Consider the following 21,216-nt stretch of genomic DNA (forward strand, 5'->3'; position numbering starts at 1 on the left):
GAAAGAACAGCGATTCTATCCCACCCACCTTGTGCTCCCATGAAACTGCCAAGCCCGCGGTACTCCGCCGAAGAACAATTTACCATAATATTAGTTGTCAGTAAATTCAAAGACGGAACTCCTAAAGCTATAAAATGGATTAGAAGCAATTTAAAAAAGAATTAACAAACTAGAGTAAGAGTATACTGTCAACAAACAAATGCTTCATCATAGCACTGTAATTTGGAATTTTAATTACCCCTCTGCTTCTGTAACAAAACAATGTCTGAACTGGCAGCCATTTGAATCTCTCACAGGTCATTGAGCATTCTAGTTAATTACTCTATGAATAGCCTGTTTTTCTCCCCTCTGGAAACACGTTTCTAATGGCAGTCAAGGTCTGACAAATGTGTCATCTACATAATTAGCTAGGAAGCAACACAAAACATTAAACATGCTTTGTGCCGACAACTATCAAAACATTTCATTTGTTGTCAATTATTCATTACTTTGTAGGTTCTGAAGGGGTTGTTATTATGGAAATAAGTCCAGATGCTAACAAGGTTAGAGTTTTTTATTCAAATTAGTAATCAGAGGACTAACTTTAAAAAATGTATCCCGTGTACATTTATGGCAGCGTTCAATCAGTACTAAATTATAAACGAATTTAGTTAAGTTCAAGTGAAAATAGCCATGGCAGAGCACATACACTAATTTGTAGAGTTGCATCTCTCTTTGAAGTTTTAGGATCTAAGCTGAAGTAGCAAACTTTCAGAACCTTTGGCAAGACTAATTTGTGCTTGGTAAATAGAGTAAAGATTTTCACAGCGTGAGATAATGTAAGATTGAAAAAAAAAAAAAAAGAAAAAAAAAACCTGGAGGTTTTTGAACCTTTTTTCTACCCTTCTGTCACACTGAGTAAAAGTCAAAATCAGCAATTCCGACTCATAATATCTCGTCTGAACTTCAGTTTGGTTTAACAAGGCAGCCAAACCGGTTACATTCACCACTCCCTTAATAGAGCTGAAATGAATTTATCCTCGCTTTTAAGAAGAAATAGGTACTGGTTATTTCTCTTTTCTATGATCTCATTATGATGCTGCCTATCAAACTACGCAGCTGAAATGATACAGTGAAAATGTTTGGAGGAGAAATAAATAGGGAGTTTAACAATAAAATTAACTTCTTCCTTTTTAGCCAAGATTATTTCAGTTGATGTGCTAGAATACAAATATACAATAAAGAATACCTTCTCACAGGGCATATATAAGAGAAAAAAGAAAAAAAAAATATTCAGAAAAACAAAAGGCTCATTCTGAGCCTGGAAAAATGCCTGCGCGCTAAATGCTGATCCTGAAAAAGGGTGGGGAGGCAATCATTGCTCCATTGAGAAAAATTGCTTATTGAAGATAAACTGAACCCTAAAATATTCTAATGCATTAATATTCTACTTTTAACACCTAAGTCAAAGGAGCGTATGGCACGTAGGACATACACGAGCACGTAGGGGTGCACCCAGGAACAGTGCCCTGTGGAGGCTGAGGGCCTCTGCCCCGGAGCCGGAGCAGCTCCTCAGGTGGGGAGCGAGGGACACGTGTGCTGAAAGGGATGAAAAACTGGAGTCAAGGGCCGAACGAGGCTGTCTGCAAGCGCGACACACACCAGAGAACAGATCCAGGTTTTGAAAGCACAAAACCAGTTTGAATACGGTATGGGGACATATGACACACTTCACTTCTCATTTTCCTGCACTAGAAAGGAGAACAACTAATGTTATTCAACAGATTATTTTTTTTCCGCTTCTGATTTCTTTTTTTTTTTTTTCTTTTTTTGGACAATATTAATGTTCAAGAAGTCAAACTGGACCTGTGTGACTCACTGCTTTCCCTCAAACCTTTCACACCTGCCCTCAAATATTTAGGGCGAGCAAGGTGTAAGATTTCATTTATTAACAATTACCACACGTGTTGTGGGAAGCTCATATATTTTTCCACAGCTGTCCCAGTGCTATTGTATGGTTTGTGTAACAGCTTGAAAGGAACACAGCTAGTTCCTTACAGAGTTAAAAGTAGGACTACTGTGTATGACATTAAAATTTGCAGAGAATAAAGCCTGGGAAGTCGCTAATATAACACAAGAAAGAGAATATTTTGCCCCTTCCACCTCAAATGTACACAAGAGGACAGGAGAAGGTTTTCTGGTTTTAGAAATATTTTGTCAAGATTTGGGTTTTTTTCCTCCAGGAAAAAAAAAGTACTAAACTGAGAAAAAAAAAAGGAATCCTCAAAAAGCGTCCCTAAATAAACTACACTATAAAAGAAGCTCTGATGATCTCTCAGATTGAAATAATCCATTTTCAGCTAAAACTACCCATAGCAATGAAACTGAAAATATTCTGAGAGAGGGCTGGAGTCTGTCTTGTAATTAACATTAAACAGATAACATATTTATGAGGAAGTCAAAATATTTTGGAAGCCGATAATCCTGTAAGCCTTAACATGGTATAAAAACAACAAATAAATGCAAAGTGTTACTGTTACACATGCCTGCCTGATCAATGGTTTTCACATATTGATCTATAAATGGAGTTGACAGTCTGTGTTGGCTGCACATTTTCCAAGCAGCTCTATTTTTGTACAAAACCAATACGGGCAATTACCTTTGTTTGAGATGCCAAGTCTTATCAATTCAATGTGATTTAGTGTCATTTTAATTAAATATCAGGATCTACTTCAGGACAATCTATACAAACAAAGCCTCAAACTTGACTATAAGCTTGATTTGAAGTAAACATGTACAAGCCCTGCAATTTCAAAATATGGCTCAAAAACTCTGCTAAACAGAAGGCTTATATTTTTAGCAATTTTATTTCTGTCTTTTTGGCTAGCCATAACTTTGGCAAGTGTTCTATGATCACAGGAGCAAGAAACAAAAGAAGATTACTTCCCGTTTCTCTGATAATGTATTAGAGAGATAAATAAACCTACCAGTTTGTTTAACCTAATCAGAAAAAGCTCTCGTACATTAACATTTTGGAATGTCTAAATAGGTTCTAATTCTTAATATAGACACCAATAAAAAAAGACATTTCATTGTTTGAAGTTGTTTTGAATGAAGCAAAATGCACTTCCCTGGGGTTTAACAGATGAAAATAGCAAATATTCATTTACATTGCTAGTTCAGACATCAACATTAAGCACAGAAAGAGCCCTTCCTTACCACAGTCTGTGTCCAGCTTTGTGATTTGTGCTCTGTAAACTCTACATTAATACCAATTTCAACCTTTGCACAAAGCTCAAGCATTTCCATCGCAAATAAATAACGTAAACCCCCAAGAATCTGCATTTAGCTTTTGCATCCGTTAGCTTATGCATCCCACATTTGCATCTTTACTACTATTAAATGCACAAGTGCATATGGCCCTACTGATGTATGATGCATATCCTTCTTTGTCACGCTGTAGAAAATAATCTGTCCACCTTCAAAAGTATAGCCCCAGGTGTGCTTACAAGCATCATAGCAAATGCTTGAGAATACAACAAAATCCCTTAGAGAAAATTACGTATTTTCTTCCCTATAAATCACCAGTGATCTTTCTAATTTTGTGCCTGGGTTTTGCCCTTTATTGTCTGGAGGTTTTGGGTTTGTTTTGTTGGGGTTTTTTCCCAAATATGTTTTAGAAATATTGATTGTTCAAAGTGTGCCAAATGCTGATTGCCTTAATCCACTGAAGTCAGTAGGTTTTGCATAAGTTGGGTAAAGAGGATTTGACCCATTTATTAATAGAACATAAGGTATAGTGCACATGTCGAATATGGGTGGTGAAACAGTAGTATGGAGTCCTTTATTCAGCTATTTCTAGTTTTTGAAAAGAAAAATCTCTCTGATGGCAGGACAAAAATATTCAATGTAAAATAGAAAATAAGCATTATCAGTGGATACCTTATAGGTTATGTCCATCATCTAAAGAGGGTCAAACTGTTGAGAACAGACAATTTCCAAATAGAAAGATCAGGATATATCCTTTTTATCTTCTAGCCCAAAATAATTAGTTTTGCTAAACATACTGGTAATATGTATCTTTTATCAGGGATCTCTGTGCCTTTAAATGCGAAAGTGAAGACTGTGTATGTAAGTTCACTGGAAAAAGAGCATCACAAATTTTAAAACAAGATTACCGAATGTACGTGCATACACACATATATGTGTGCGTGTGTGTGTGTGTATCGGTTGGACCTTGCTTTTTCAAGACACTTGGACAGACAGAGCCTGCTCTTCTCCATCACTTTCCCCTAAATTCTTCACAAGTCACATGCACAGATTCAGATATGTCAGCATGCAGTTGATACATGCAATCGATATTTCCCCGCTCTTTTAACTCGAATCTCACTGTGTTTAAAGCACATATTTGAAAACGTTTGGATCCTTAAGAATTCTGCTTTTAGTTTGGGCGTTAGCAAACAACTTTAAGAGGCTTATTTAAGTAAATACGCCAAAACACTTTCAGTCTGTCAATATCTAGTCAGAAAATTCTGCATGGTGAAAAGAGATGAAAAGAATTGAAATAGAAAGGAAATTAGTAGCATGGCAAGCTTTCAATCTATTATGTCGGAGCCAAGTTTGCTTGGTAAAATGACACATACTCAGTAAAATTCCGCTTTTATATAATTAGCTACTAAACAAATGTAACACAAAGCAACTTTTCAGCTCTCAGCCACTGAACATATATTTTACCTGCTATGGTTATTGGAATACGGCAGTGAATATTTATGTCTAATTTAACTTTTTAGAGCCCTTGCTCTGTACCAGTCCAGCACACTATCCCCAAAACTGAAGTTATGTAACAAGGTAATATCAACAATGAGAAACTGCATGATAAAATCCTGCCCAAAAGTGAAAAATGCTAATTTTGTCTCATTTAGCAGCTGGATACAGAAATGCTCATTAGTTTTAAGAGGGTTAATCCTTTTAACTTTTGCATATTGATATGCCAATTATGCCTAATTGTACAAGAGGCATCAGTCAAGGTAATAGTGCATAAACACATGAAAGTTATTAAGTACATCCCAACATGTAATAAAGTAGGTGTTAATTGGTAGCTGAGTTCTGCAGGCTATTGAGGTGGATAATTCATTGAGAGATGGATCACTTGTAATTTCTCTACATAATTCCTTTTGCAGTCTCATGCTGTGATGTTTTCATGCTTGTCAAAAACAACTGCAGCCTAGTGCCTTTTGTTAAACACAGCCAATAAAATATGTTAGGCATCATTAAATATACTTAACTTTTAAACTTTTTCAAAGGTACAGTTCTTCCTGATAATACATTATAGTATTCCCAGTAAATTACCATAAGCATCGTTTCAGGTTTGTAATGGAGGAACATTTCATGTCAGATAAAAAGGAAAAAGCATGTACAGTGTGTCTGAGGCAAACAATGTTCTTTAAATGGAAGGTAAATTAGTATCTTATCAGCTGCTAAGATCTAAACAGATTTTTCTCTCCAGAAATATAAGGTGTGAGGAGTTAAGCTATAGCAGAGAAATTAATGCTTAAAAGAATGTATTTCTAAATAACTTTTAATTCTGAGTTTGAACTTTGAGTGAAAAGGGAAGAAAATAAAGCTATTATTGTGGGCTTCCTCCATTTAATAACTTTGTTAGAAAGCTGAATATTTCATAGGAATCCATTACATCAACAAAACAAAAAATTAATGGCTGGCATGGTTGTGAGAAGTGGCTGAGACCTGGGACTCTGTCCCCAGCTAACAGAGTTTTTTCGCTCATTTGCATTCTCTGAGAATAAAATGGATCTGGAGTCCAAAAAGTGGCTAACATTGCATAAATAATTTTGTAACATCATATGGCCTCAGCTGCAAGTTGCCACCATTACGGAAGAAAATTAACCAGGGGAGACTCATACCAATCAGTTTGTTTAGTAGCTCAGAAGGAGTACAGGGGCAGAGACGCAACTGGCAACAGAGTTCATCACTAACTATTTAATTTAAAAAAAAAATGGCAATGGATAAAAAATTAGTCAACTCTGTCAACTCTGTCAACTATTAAAATAATAAGATAACTTCAGTGTCTGATTTTTTACAAATCATTCCTTCTTACAGTAAGTTTTATTTTTGTTACCGACAAAGATGTCTTTTATTTATAGAGCTGTAATTTCTGTTTCTTTTGTCTGGTTTTAGCGTTTGCCTTTTGAGAAATCATGACACGTATCTGATACTGTAAGCACTATTCTCTACAGCAGCCATATTTAAGTACTGTAACACTTGAGAGTTGAAATGCTGAGTAGATGCTATGATCCTGACCACCAAGTCCAAATTGTCTTTCAGTAACGGAAAATTGTTATTCCAATGCCTAGCCATACTCTTAAAAATGTATTAGTGCAGTTAAATCCCTCCTTGCAAGGGATGATCATGAAACCAGTATCTTAAGCATACTTAAGATAATTCTGTAGTTTTTAAAAAATTGGAAGACTCAAAAAATGTGAGGAGTATTTTACTTACAGGCTCAGTGACTTTCACGTTCTCAGACAGAATCATAGATTTGCTTTGGCTCAGTCTATCATGGTGACTGTTGGCATTTTTGATCCTCATTTGAACAGCCCCTGTACAGTGGTGGGAAGGATTAGGCTTTTCGGAGGCAGTATCAGAAGTTGTAGACCTTTCCATGGTTACTGGGTTGACCTGAAGAACATTTAAAAAGAGCATTAATTTAGGGACCCTTCATACAAAAACATATCGATGTATACATCACTGTAGTCAGGAGAAGAAGCTGAGTTATCTTGCTGGCAAGATCTTGATCATCTTTGAACACCAGGATAACTATCAGCTGTGTCAGCCTGTAGTTTTATTATTGTCCTTATCACTCACCCATCCAAACTGCCTTGGAAGAGTTAGTTTATGTAAAAGATTATCCTTATCTCAAAAGCCATTCTCCTTTATGGTGTAATCTCCCTGCAAGCCTCTGCCACGTCCAGCTGGCAGCCACTACACTTTGTCTTTGGCCCTGCTCACACTACACATTTTAAATCTTGCAAAGGAAAACGACATGCTGTGAAGCCAATTAACATATCTTACCTCCACAGTTCGATACGTGCATGTTACAAGTGCATTACAGGACCATGCTGCAACCCGGCTAGCATCCGAGATTCAAACTCAGATCGAATAAAATTTCCCTTAATTTTAACAATTCTACCAAGAGCACGGATGGGATTTTTGTTCCTCTATTCAATTTTAACGTTTTGAAATGAAGAAGTGGCTGAGCACATCAGCTCTCCAGCCCTTGCAGGGATCAGAGGGAACTTGTACAGAATGATCACCTTCTCTAGAAGTGCTGCTGTTCAACCTCCTGCCTTGGCAATAGTGCAACTCAACAAACTGTTCTGGCCATTCAAATTCCCAAAACATTTTCCATCAGTAAGAGTTGCTTTATATTTCCTGTACAAAACATCAGGACAGTGATGTACACCACTTGCTGTATTTTCCTCCCCCCTAGTTCACCCTAGCACTACTATACATAAATCATGGGTGAAGTAACGTGGTAAGAGTCATAAGAAAACTTGCTATTGTTATTAACTGTATGAGAAAATGTGTAAGGAAAGGGTACCATATAAGCTGGAATTGCTGGTTTCCCAACTAGGAGGCTGGGGAAATGGAAATCCATTTAAGTGCAGTTATAAAATATTGAAAATCAGCATTTTCTAAATGGATTTGAAAAGCACAACTTTTTCTAGCAACATTTCCTCAACCTTTGAGAACTCTAAAAGATGAAATTCCCTGATATCAAAAAGGTCCGTTTCTATGAAGGCATAGAGGAAGGTATGGTACCAATGTGAATGTGGGAGAGGGAGATGAGGAGCATTAGTGCATGTCTCTGGGTAGGACCAGAGGGTATTGTGCTGGTGGAAGGACACAGCTCTCATAGCTTCACCCTCTCCTGGCCCTGCTAAATCAATTCCTTACAGGAGACTGCCTTAGATGTAGAGGATAATAATGAGAGGTCATGCACTCACGGAATGGATGAGGTTGTAAGAGACCTCTGGAGCTCATTTGGTCCAACCCCCCTGCTCAAGCAGGACCACCTAGAGTTGGTTGCCCACGGCCAAGTCCAGACAGCTTTTCAGTATCTTCAGGGGGATTTAAACTCAAACAGCCAGAGATATGGAAAAGTGCAGAAGCACACCACTCTTGAAGAGAGAAAAGAAATGAAAGTGCCTCAAAATCAGCCATTACTCACTCAATATTACGTGCCATGATAGAAACACGAACTTTAGTAAAAGCAATAGTAAATTTTATGGGCAATGGCTGTTTCCTGCATTGAATTGGTTACTCAAGGGTCCCTACAGAAGTTGAACCATGGAAAGAGAGGGGAAAAATTTGGCTAAAGTTGTTTCCTGCTGCTCGGGAGTATGCATGTCTATTACTGCTGTAGAGCTGGTACATGACACTGGGGAAATCTCTCTATGCGGTCCTTTATGAGACAGCACTGTGTGTTCTTCCTCTCTGAGACACTCTTCACCACCCTTTGGAGCAGTCACCACCCAAACCCATGTCGCGGGGACACTGCCATTTTGGCAGTCAGGTCTGCAGCATTGCTGAGCAGGAAATGATTTTTTCCTCCTCCTAAACTTGGAGAGTCAAACCATTTTGTATTTCATGTTGGTATCAAACCAAAATTGTTTCTCAACAGATTTTCAGTAGGCTCCAGGCTGGAGAGCTGATCAGACTCGAGAGACGAGAGCAACACTGGCTCTGTCACTGATCCAATGTTTGGCTGGAGCACATCTCTCAGATTTTCTTCTGAAATCTCCCACCTATAAAACTCTGACATATCTCTTCTTGGGAGCATTATGAGTTTTAATCAGGTAATGTCTGTCTGCTGTTGGCAGTACATGATGTGCTGTAACAAAGTTTAATAATATGACAAAGTCATGCCCTAGATCTCAAGTAGGAGCACAGTCAGTTAATGACTGTTCTTCTGAAAATGTTTATTCTAATCTCATTGAAGCTTAGTTAATTTTCCCTAAAATTGGAACTAATTCACACATATCAAACTACTACAAGGAGATGTTCTGAGGTACTAAAATTACAGGAACCACCATAAAAGAAAAGAAAAGGAAAGAAAAAAAAACCCAAACCTCAACATTTCCAATATCAGATTTTATTTGTCTTCGTGTAGAGCACAGTGAGATAAAAATATGAAACAGATCTTGCAGAATATAAAGGAAAGGTATAAGTTACAAAAGTTGTTCCCTTAGGATTTCCAGGTAGAAATCTTTTCCTGCCCGAATGCCATTAAGACTCCTGACAACGTTATCGGCCCTGCATGCCAGTAGATGGCACCCTGAATATGAGCTCCACAAATGCAATGGAGTTGCATTCGCATTTGCAAGAAAAATTTGGTAGTACACTCTACCCTCTTTTTTTCTTTTAACTTTAAAAAAAATGACAAAAGGGAAGACCGTCAGGAAACAGATGAAATATTAACAGAAAACAGAAAAAGGATCCTATCTGAAGCTTTTATGATTCGGTGCTTCCAAACTGTTATTAGCAGCATCAGGGCCAAGTTTGGGCCGGTTTTGCAGGGGAATTCGTTTCACTTACTTTGGAAGGCAGAGCTGCCAAGCCCTGTGCAACTGCTTGCGAGGCACTCCATGTTCATTATATAATTAGCTAATTTGCCTTTTGGCAAATAGTTAGCATCTGGATATAAATTTTAGTTCTGAAACCTCCTACGGTTGATTTGCTGGAGAAAGGCATTAAACCAAGACAGACTTTCCCCCCCTCCCCTCCCTGTTGTTTATAAGGTTCCTGGAGCAAAGGGGCAGCATAACCTTAAGGCATTCACCTAAGAGAAGGGGGACCAGGGAATACCCTGAAAAACCCTCTTGGAAGTAGCTGGTTTGGGGCACTGTGGAACACAAGCAGCAGGTTGGATAAGAGTGGGAAAAAGTCAGGGAACAGTACAGGGAAAAAAAAAAAATCCTTGACATGAGGTTGGATGGACGATACAGGAAAGCAAAACTGATTCATAGGGTGGGAGAAAAAAAGATTACATTGGATGTGAGAAAGAAGAATTTTAATTTCTGAATAGTGGGTAGATCAGCTTATTTATGGGGCAAGAAACACCGCTGAGCTGAAGGGACAAAATCGCCTTTCTGTCTGGGACAGCTAAATCAATTCGGTCCTTCACACACAGCCACTTTTGGAGATACTTTCAGGAGTTCAAAAGCCCACACTGAGGGAAGAAGGGCTTTATACTTTTAGTTAAATTATAGGCCTCAGTGGGTCAACACTTGCAGTTGCTTTTCCCATGAATTGGTCCAAGTGTTTGGGATGCTCAGAGAGGAGACAAGTCTGCTTCAGCAAGTAGCACAGCATCCCCATCGTGCATCGCGCTGAACTGAAGCCAGAGCTCAGACAACTACAGGTGTGAGGTGGCTCCTAAATAGCCAAGTGACATTTTACATGTCTGCAGATCAACAGTTAAGATCCTAAACCCCCGATTTTTAAATGTACAGTTGACTTTCAAACACTTGGTGTGGAAGTAATGAGTATGACAGAGGCGAAATACAGAAAGGTTATTGCAGATGCAAATCTGTACACACAGTAAAGTCATCCTGTTTCTGAGAATCAGGCCCAGGTTCAGAGAGTAACACAGCTAATCGTGGAGATCAGATCTTGGTCTTCCTCACAAAGTGCTGTGTCTTGGCAAAACTACTTTCAAGAATATTTTTGGTAACAATTCTTTTAAAAATAGTGTTTTCACAAAACCTTGATGTTTGGTAACAGCAAAAATGTTTAAATTAGTTCTAATCTTCCTTTGGTGGGAAAAAATACTTTTCTGCCCTTTCTCTTCAAAAAGAGAAAAGAGATGATAAAGGAAACAAGGTAATAGTGTTAACTTTCCAGTGAAAGACAAAACAAAACAAAACCCCCTTCCTTTTGCTATTTATAGTTTCCATGAAAAAAAGGAAAAACATGCATTTCAGCTTTTTGCAAAAATTTAAAAGGTTAAGTGTTCATCTCACTGCCATTCTTATGTCTTTGGTAGCTCAGTTATGGTTTCTGCCTCACAATGGCAGCCAGTAAGTATTCCCCTCCTACAGCAGCCCATGGAGCTAGAGGAAATTTCATATTGCATTTATTATTTTTTTAACCCATTTTGACATGTTGCTTTATCCAGAAATGGATCATATAATGAGTGGACCGAATAGGATTACCCAAGAACTTTATTTCATGAGTTTTGGTACAGTATTGGCAAAGTTACTATATAGTTTTTCTACAAAGCAAAGAATTAGTTCTTCAAGAAACAAGAGGGTAGCACTATTGTTAAATTTTGAGTTGAGCTATGCCTATGCTTCCTACAGCTACACACAGTGAAAGACAGAATGTAAATGTTAACTCATTAACAATTTGTACCAAGCAGTATTTGTAACACGTAATTTTATCCGAGAAAGGAAAAAAATATCTATCCACGATTAATATAATTTGCTGCATTTTTTTCAATATTATGAGATTAAAAATGTTATATATATAATGTATATCATTTTTGGTAAGCTTTTAATGTCCGACTTCTCTCCTTATGACATATTTATCAGTATCAAGTCAGAAGCATAATGAGCATGAAAGTGCTCGACAGTCATGTGAAAACATTGCAAAATTAAGGTGCATCTTGTTATAGTCCCTAATTCCATTCTTCTTCTGAAGAGCACGCTGTACATGAAGAGCATCCATTGAAAAGTATTGCAACAATATTTCAAAAGAATAAAAATCAGCACTAGGATAAAAATCAACAATTATACTGGACCTGTGGGCCTGAAAAACCATGAAAATGGAAGAGGAAGTAAGAGTTAACAAATGAAAAAAACAGCTAATGCCACACACGTGGTGAGTCAGAGCATTCTTGTAAAGGAGAAAACACTGCTGTGCCTGTGAAAGAAGTGTTTAAAATCAACACACCTATGTAAATATTTCTGCTGTCGGGTTTTGCTTTTAGCCTTTGCTACAGTTTATCATCTCTGCTCAAGTACAGCTCAGGGGCAGTAAGTGCTTAAACACACAACTGATGGAAATAAAAGGAGACAGATGAAAAAAAAAAAACAAACATAGGTAAAGAGAGGAGATCACAAGTGAACTTCCACAGAGCTTTTTTTTTTTTTTTTTCAATTTTTCTTATCTGCATTGTGCTCTGTCTTTATTTTTTTTTCAACCATCCCCACCATGCTGCCCTCACAGCTAACACGTCACACATCTGTGCCCAGGGCACGGACACAAACAGCAAAGGCTGCCGAGGGATATGGTGTCCTGGGCTGGTGCCCAGAAGAGTCCTGAAGCCAGTTTATCTGAGTACTAGAAAAACAGAAAAATCCATTGTAATGAAAATACAAAGCAGATGTAACATTCCTGCCTTTTCCTTTGCAGAAAGATGTCATCCAGCCTGGAATAATTTGTACTTAGGAAGCAGCATTAATTTCAACCATCAGTCATCTCTCTGGTCAGAGTAGATCCAAAATGACACTTCATCACCATTGCCTGGGTCTTTACTCCATTTTTATCTTTTTATATCAGATAGACAATAAAACAGAATTTCATGCTGAGTTCAGTCTGCTGTAAGATGTTACTGGTCCTAAACTCAACAGCACAGTTTCCCTTATCAACAAAACTTGCAATCTCATTCAGCAAACATCAGTGAGTTAGTTGATACATCCTCAGTCCTACAAAAACCATGCTCATCGGCATTAATTACCACACCTCCTTTTAATTTCCTTGCCTGTTGCCATATTGGACTTTCAGTGGTGTCTCTCAGAACAGACAATACACTGAGCAAGGACCAGGGAGGTCATCTTACCTCTTGTTCCTAAAGGCTGACTTTGTAACCAGTCTTTTCTAGTCCAGTATTTGAGAATTTTCTGCAAACAAAAGCAGAAACAGCCCACAGAGTTCTTCAGGCAACTCTAATTTAAATGTACAGTCACCCATGCCTCTCCTGTGGTCAAAGAGAAGAGCAAACCAGCTTTTATATTTTATTTCTCACTGTCCAGCATTCCTCTGTTACCATGTGTGGAATATGCTGTTCAGCACATTATTCGCAATTTTATTTATGCTTTAAGGTATATAATGCAGTCTCTATGAAGGATGCACCTAAAGACAAATTTCTTGACACGATTTGGCCCAAATCATAGGAAACTTCCTAGGTAGTAGCCAAATACAAGAAGTAAAACATTTTCAAGCACCGTTGTTAAACAACTCCTAGGCTAAGGAGTCTTTTGTCTTTGAGATTTTAACTTGGTCTTTGATATGATGACCATTTCAACCTTTTTGGTTTATTCTTTTATATTAAGAGAGGGTTATATTTTACAATAACACTTGGTTAATAACTGCATAATTGTCGCGACTGAAATCTCATGTGCCAGCTTCATGTCCAGTAGGAACAAAGTGTGTTATCATCTAAAAATCTAAAATAACAGGTCTCAAAGGCCTGATCCTGATCTCGGGTTCACAGTGAAGCCACTGAAGTCTATGGAATTACAGCAACGCAAAAGTGACATCGAGCACAGCCAAGCAGGAAAGCTGAAGTGTTTATTGCATTATGGAGCCAGGTACGGTTAAATACTTTATAACAGACTGCAAAAGGGAAGGAAACGGACTTGCAGTATTGTACAGCAGTAACAAAGTTGTTTAGTTTTGGGTCTAAAAACATACTCTAAGGTTGTTTTGATGACTGAGTTCCTAAGAATTAAAGCATTAAAATGCATTACTTCATTTCTCATTCCTGATAATTACCACACATATAAGGAATATGTGATTCTCCACTTACAGTACGTCACAGACCCGCATGGGTGCAGAGTCTACACCGCACAAGAACTTACAGACTCTTACAGTTTGATGGTGCAGCGATTTCCTGCCCATTGACCACAGTGCTAAAAATATGAGTGGCTTACTGCTATTTTTTCAACTAGTAATAGCACCTTACACAATAAAAAATGAATAGGATAAAATAAAATAATAGAAGGCTCGTATTGGTCTCTTTTTCTAGCAGATGGCAGCAAAATACCTGAAGTAAATATACCATTTCAGTGGAAATATTAATAACCTTCAGAGGCTGTTGCTCAATTTGTCTCAATGATTCATTGAAGAGAGACATGAAGATGGGAAGTTTGAATAGTTGCACAATGGCTATCAATGAGGATTTAAGCAGGGAGCTAAGGTCCTCATTCTTGTCATTCTGAAATTTTGTAGAAGATGATAGCTGAAAGCCCCAGGGTCTGTTCCCTGCTATGTGTAGACCTTTAAAAATAGCAGGATCAGATGACAAAGAAAATCAGGGATCCAGAAAAGCTACGTGTACCCTGTAGGGCAGAGGTGTGTTATCTCTGGAAATGCTTTCCTATCTGGATAGAAATGCCCTGAGAATTAGAAAGAGAAGAGAACGGGAGAGAGTTACTACTCCAAAGTTGTGTATATACAATGACAAACTCTTCACATCCATGTTTTATGACTACAGAGTCAACCCTAATCCTATAATCCTCTGTGACCTGCTATCTACAGGGCTTCCTTGCTCAAATAAAAGCTCACTAGGAAATATTGTTAGGATATTATTGGAAACAATAAAACCACATGCAATGGGGTAAGAGAGCTTCTTCCAGTCAGCAAGTGACTGCATATGGTCATGTCTCTTCTTGCATCACTTAGTTTCTTAATTATATTACATATGAAGGTCTCAGGAAAGGTAACAGCTGTTTCAAAAGTTCGTCTGTCCCAATATATCATATGGGGTAGCATAATGGAGTCTATTTTCACCACTCTTATGTCAATTTAATATCTCAGTTTCAAGTGGAACTTGAAGCTAAAAGTATCCTTTGTGTACAGTTTGGCCTGCATATGTTCTGGGAACAGTCGTCCATAGTAGAAATTCAGTTGAATATGCAAAAGAACATGCCTGGGAAAAATTGCTACTTCTAGGTCTTCCTGCTGGCAGCGCGTTTCACTTCTTTCTGGAGTGCATCTGATCCACGACACCTGCCTCTATTTTCCATGCTGTGCAAGCTAGACTACAACCCTTCAAGTGATGAATATTGGTCATATATACGCAGTATTAAAAAAAAAACAAACTATAAATATCATCTGATATGTAACACTTTCAACGCACCCTACGACGTTGAATAGCAGAATGAGTATAGTTTAGCCGTTAGACCAGTGACAGCAAAAAGTTCCCAGCATCATAAAAGTTTATAACAATTTGATTAATTTAGCACCGGAGAAGTGCTGGAGGGGCCCAGAGGAGTACTGCTTGGTTGCTCCTGACCTGCCCTCACCTATCAGGTAAGGAAAAGATAATTTCCTTCTACCTTTTTTCCTTCTGCTATTCATTTATATACTGCAGATAAGTACAGATTACAGTCATGTCTTTCCAACCACCACAGGTAAGTCTGACCACCTCTAAACTCATTTTACACCTGGCTATGATGCTTGTCACACAGTAACTTTTTAGTTTAAAGCTGTCTAATTCTGAATAAAAAGAATCCAATATTTTCTCTAGGAAGATCACATAAGAATCACAAATTTTCTCCGGTGCTTGAAAGAAATCTGTTCCTATAGCCTAAATGTTCAGAAAAGTGTTGTTACTTTTAATGTTGCCAGATCTGAAGTGATGAGATACTATGGGAAAGGTTATTCTTGCAGTATTTACAGATACAAGCAGAAGCAGAAGTGACAGAAATTTCAAAGACTGCTTGAAATACTTCCAGCTCAATTTTGCAGAACTTCTCCTCACAGAGATTCAGATATTCATCCAAACTTTCCGTGCTTACCTGAACTAGACATGTGGTGATCGTAATTTTGGAACAGCCAGAACTCTCTGGAGAAGTGGAAGAGTTAGTACCACAAGACAAACTGATGCATTAGAAAAATATTTTTTAAACGCCTGAAAGCTTGCTGCAAATAGCCAAAGAAACAAACTTCCTATAAGTCTAAATTTCACAGCTTTGCCAACAGAAAGTTCAGTTTCAATTTGACAGCAGCTATATAAGCAAGCTATCGCGAGGCCAGCTCGGGTAGGACATTACAGCACATTTGTGACCTGCGCCACATTTGTGTACGTGCACATGCTCCACTGGGCGTTCCACCGCGGAGGAAGCACCTCGTGGTCATCACTGAGTAAAGCTACACACAAGTTTTATCCCACTCTACCTCTAAATCACTACTTAACACTTGGAACAGTTGTAAGTCATGCCTCAGTTTGCCTCCCGGTCCTTTGCTCCTGCAGCAGCAGCATCCCCTTCACCAGAAAAAAAAGGCCTTCTGGAGCTCTGTTAAGCCTTTGGTGAAGCAGTGACAATGATTTTAACCTCTTAGAGTACCTTACAGTCCCTCAGCTTAGTAGTTTAAATGTGCATTTGCCATGTCTTAATCCATTTTGGAGTTCCATATACCCATCATCCTACAGAAGACATGTCCATCAAATGGAGAAACTGATATTATTGAATAGGAAAGGCTTTAAAGCTTCTCCTAATTTAAAAACAAATTAACAAATAAAGTAAACTTATAATAAAACTCTTTCTTTTTTATGTAGAACTTATAAAAACCCTATTTCTTTCTGACACTGCCTGCCTCAATAGCGTCTACAACAAAAGGCTTGCCCCTTATTCAGACAGCAAGACCTCCTCCGTCCCAACTCCCCAGGATAACGTTCAATTCTCTGTGCTGTGCTCACCAAACAGTCCCTCCTACCCTCTCTCAATCTTCCTCCATACATAGCTGCAGCAGTTTTTGTGCTGTGATCCTGCAGCTGCTCCCTTACTTCTTCTCACTGCTCCCACTTCCCATCTGAAGGGGGAAGAAAAAAGCTCCAGACACTTTTAATCTGTTCCCACACTCCATCTCCACTTTCCTTTGCAGAGCTCCTGGTGCTGCTCTTGTAAGAGACGCTGCTGTGAAACGCAGCAGAGCCAGCACCTACGATTTTAGGAGAAAACTTTTAAGCTACAGCAGGAACTAGAAGGGGAAATTCTTTGCGGCTTGCGTCAAGCAAGCCCCTCTTCTGCATTTCGTGGGGCCCCCGGTTTGTTTTCTTCACCAGCCGCCTCCTCCGTGGCCCACAGCGGAGCAGGAGGTGGCGGGAGTGCCTACCCCACCACACTGCTCCTCAGCACCAGGTGGCAAAGCGGGGAGAAGACAAAGGCTTTTGTTTTATGTGACAGTACCTGATATCACATTGTGCGGCTGAGATGTCTGCTTTCAGCAAAGGGGAAATACCAAGGGTATTGCGGTGTCAAAAATACAATTTATTATGCAAGAAGTTTGAGCATAGGCTCTGTTAATTATATCTTTTTTTTTTTTTTACTGCAAATACACATTGGTTTGTGAGGGAGCAATGAAAACTTTATTTCACAAAGGTGGTTCAAGATTACTCCTACCATCACTGTGGGTTTATTTGGTAGTACAGTAACATGCAGAGCTGGTGGACTCCTGGAACCCCTTGTTGGCTGAAATTGCTGCGCTCGGCTCAAGTGAGCCCTTACAGCCCTACGTACCTGAGTTAAAATGCCCTTACAGTGCATCAATATTATTCCCTAAACATCTGTATTTTGGTTCATGATACAAGTCTGGTTATAAATCTCTGCACTTAACTTTTTTTCATTTTGTACAATTTTTGCTCCATATCTTAACAGATTCCCTGTCTTCACTTACACTCTAGGAAAGATTTTATAAGAACACCCAAACTTTAGATGAAAATTAAAAATAGAATAGAAGTTTTCCTATTAAAATCTCTGTGTAGCAATTCTGAACGTCTCAGATCTGTATGACATCTTACTCAATCCAGAGCCAGTGCTAGATCGTCCAAAGGAAATTCAAGACCAGTTTCTCTAAGCCTCTGCTAAGATTGGGGGCAATCCTTGTCTTTGCCATGACCTAGGTATTAATGAACAAGGAGGAACTGATATGCTTTTACTTGGGCTGTTTCCACTTCCTTTGCCGCTCCAAGAAGAGTGAATGGATTAGTGCCACTTCCTAGTCCAAAAACCATCACAAGAATTTGATTATTCATTACTGCTGGTTACTGTACTTTGCTTTTTTTGCTAATAAAGTAACCAAGCATGCAATGTACTGCTGATAATAGAAACATTAATCTTTGTAGATCAAGCTCTCAGCACAAAAGGCAGCACATGTCAGAGAATGTCGGCCAGTTGGAATGTCTAATGTGACACCTTCCCAGTGGAAGATGTTGATTCATTTGTAGCAAAGCTATTCGCTAGAAATGCATTTTGTTTCAGAGAGCCCAGGGAGGATTCTGTTGCTGTATGCTGTGGATGCCCATAGTGTTACCATCAGGCTCTCCTGCAATGTGTGTTGGGGTTTGGCTCTGGCCACCATCACCATGTGGGCTGAAGATCCCCCAACTGGTGGGACATGCTGCCAGCCTTAAGGTCCATTCCGCAACCATGGACTGCTCAGTTCCTCCAAGTCCACTGTCCCAAGCAGACACCTGGCTGGCCCGGCAGCATGTGTCTTCTGAACCACAGCAATAGCAGGAACACCAGAAATGCTGAGAGCATCCTGACACCCAGCAGGCTGGTGATGAACCCACCAGCTATGAAGCTGACTCTTGGAGACGGAACTCCATGACTTCAATTGTCTTCACAAAATATCTGTGTCGTTTCCCTCCTCACCCACAAAGGAAGAGAGTTTAGTAACATCCTGAGCAGCAGACAAACAAGTACAGGTGCTAAGCACTATGCCTTGCCTAGGAGGAGCTTTGGTATCTTGTTCACATGGGTGCTTCAGTATCTGAATCAGTACCAAATACAGTGGTGGCTTTGCCCAGGGTGTGGCAGGAAAAGAAATAAGAAACAAAGAGCAAGCACATACTTAAAGCATGTCTCTTCAGCTCTCAGCCACATTCACTTCTGGTTTTTCTTCCTCCTTTTCATCCCCTCCCCTCCTATCATCTTGCAGTTTTGCTGAAAACTGATGGATGTCTGGGAGAAGGAATTAGAAGTGACTTTAAGTTCATTTGTTCGCGGACTGCGCTTATTTAATGTACAAGGCACAAGCTTTGGAAGAAATATTTATGAAAAACCACAGTACAAACCCACAATACCTAGCTTAATTACAAGTGAATGATTTAATACCCATCAGTCTCAAATGGCAGGAAGTGTTATATTGTGTCTTAAACAACCTTAAACCACTAACCATAGCAATATCAAAACTTCTTAGTTAGTTTATTGAAGAAACACTTCCGCAAGCATCTGTGCACTGAGATAGTATTTTACTATATAACTTGCACATACCCCCAGAAGTTTAGAAGCTAATTTGGGAAATACCAATATCTGTTAAATAACCCTCTTACCTTACCTACTTAATTCCCAAAACAGCTCTTTCTCATGATTCTCATCTCAAGTAAGGTGAATGAAAATACAGAGAAATTAAAAGAAAAAGGGCAAAATTTTCAAGCATGTATGAATTTTTGGTTCTTAATTTCTGGCAAACAGGACTCACTTTTACACACGCTGGACCTCAACACTTCCGGGTGACTTCAGCATGAGCCAATAATGCACTGAAAATGTGCTCCAGCTTGACCTGCCTGCGTCCACAGACTGAGCTGTAGCATGAGTTGAGTTTAGCCCATGGCCAGTTTGCAACATCTAAATATCCATGCCCAGAAAATTAATGCCTTCTTTTCTCATTCAGACAGCCTTCTTAAAAAACAATCCAATAACATTTCTTTTAGTTCTGTTTCAGCCAGCCTGGAAGCTTGCACCTCAAGTTCTTCAAGTTCTAATAAAGATGATGGGAGTCCACAGGCTTTGTTATGAGAGGTCTCAGTCTTAAAAGGAAAATAGGTCTGCATTGAGGAAGTCCCTGTGCAAATGAGGAGCTAGCAGTGTTTGTTTTGTAGTGAGTCTCCAAAACAACCTTTTTATAGTATTTTTCAAAGCAGGGAAGGCTGACCGAGGCTCATTGAGTGCATGAAGGCACAAACTTAACATCTAGCACAGCAAAAGAACCATCTCCTCTGTCCTTCAGGTGTCCATAAGAGAGTTATCAGTGAAATGAAGACTCATGAGACCTCTGGTTGAAGCAGGCCAACCTTATGAGAAGGTTTCAGAAGCGAGTAACACCAATGCCTCCTGACCTAGACCAAGCTCACAGGTTCCCAAATGTACACCCAACAGGGAAGTGTGGCCTTCAGCCTACTCTGAGACCAAGAGGACATTCTAGCAATTAGTTTGATGGTGCCAAAAGCTGTTGGAAGCCACCACAAGATGGAAAAAGGGGACAGTTCTGTGCAGGTTGTGCAATCAGGTAAGAAAATCTGCTGTTATGCTCTGAATGGTACATGAATTATCATGGAAGATACACAGTCAAAAGCTGGCCCAAAATTTTATCCCATCTCTTTTCTTCAGGACTAATGTTATTAACAAATGAAACTAGGAAGACCATCAAAACATCTTTATATAGGTGGTATCCACTGGTACCAGCTCCTGTCTTTGTAGCACTGAAAAATAGGTTTGACATATGCATGTGGAAGTCTTCGGAGAAAAGTGAAATGGGGAGACATTAGGTAGAGCTCAAGTGGTGCTTTGTTTTTTCTTTAAAACAGATCAGTTCAAACAACAAGTACACATACAGGATTGGGATACATTCTGTACACCCACCACGTTTCAGGTTTCTAATTAAGAACACACCTAAGCACTAACCGACTTCTCCAACATCAAGAGACAGATTTTAGCAGCGTGCAGGCTTTAACAGCTCGTTAAATGGTTAGCAACTCTCACTGATTGAGCTGACACAGCACAGAGGCATCTACGAAAAAAAGTCAAGAAAAATAGGCAAGTACCAGAATTACACATTGTGAGCCCAAAAACATTCAGAAGGTGCTGCCTATAACCCACTAAGCCCCACGTGACTCAGTAGAAATAGGCCATGAGAAGGTAGCAGTTCCATTGTTGTAAGTCCGTCGGACTCCTTAGCAGAGAACCAAGCTGAAGTCTCCAAGCAGCGCAGCAAAACCCATCCTTACTACAACACTAGAGATCATGACGGGCATTCCGTCCCTCTTGTGTAGGATATTACTTTTTAGAGCCTGGCCTGGAGCTCATCACTGCAAAGTAATAACTTCTGGGACCAGAAATAGAGAAATCCAAACCATAGCCTTGTACAGCTGTTTCAATTAAGCGAGCACCACACTGGAGATCGTGGTCTTGTGCCACCCAAACGTCA

General features: G+C 39.2%; 1 protein-coding gene across 2 annotated transcripts in view; it reads right to left on the bottom strand.

The window, feature by feature from the left end:
* ARHGAP15 (Rho GTPase activating protein 15) overlaps positions 1-21,216 on the bottom strand; it is a 335,169-nt gene that overhangs the window by 312,011 nt on the left and 1,942 nt on the right. The window contains exon 2 of one of the 2 annotated variants that reach the window (XM_009891701.1): positions 6,496-6,675. In XM_009891701.1, the coding sequence (XP_009890003.1) occupies positions 6,496-6,660 (165 nt within the window). In that variant the 5' untranslated portion in view covers positions 6,661-6,675. Of the gene's footprint in view, positions 1-6,495; positions 6,676-21,216 lie in introns of those variants that run through there. The other variant, XM_009891702.1, reaches the window with a different exon arrangement.

Source organism: Charadrius vociferus, unplaced genomic scaffold, assembly GCF_000708025.1.
Source record: "Charadrius vociferus isolate BGI_N301 unplaced genomic scaffold, ASM70802v2 scaffold109, whole genome shotgun sequence".
Lineage (NCBI taxonomy): Eukaryota > Metazoa > Chordata > Aves > Charadriiformes > Charadriidae > Charadrius > Charadrius vociferus.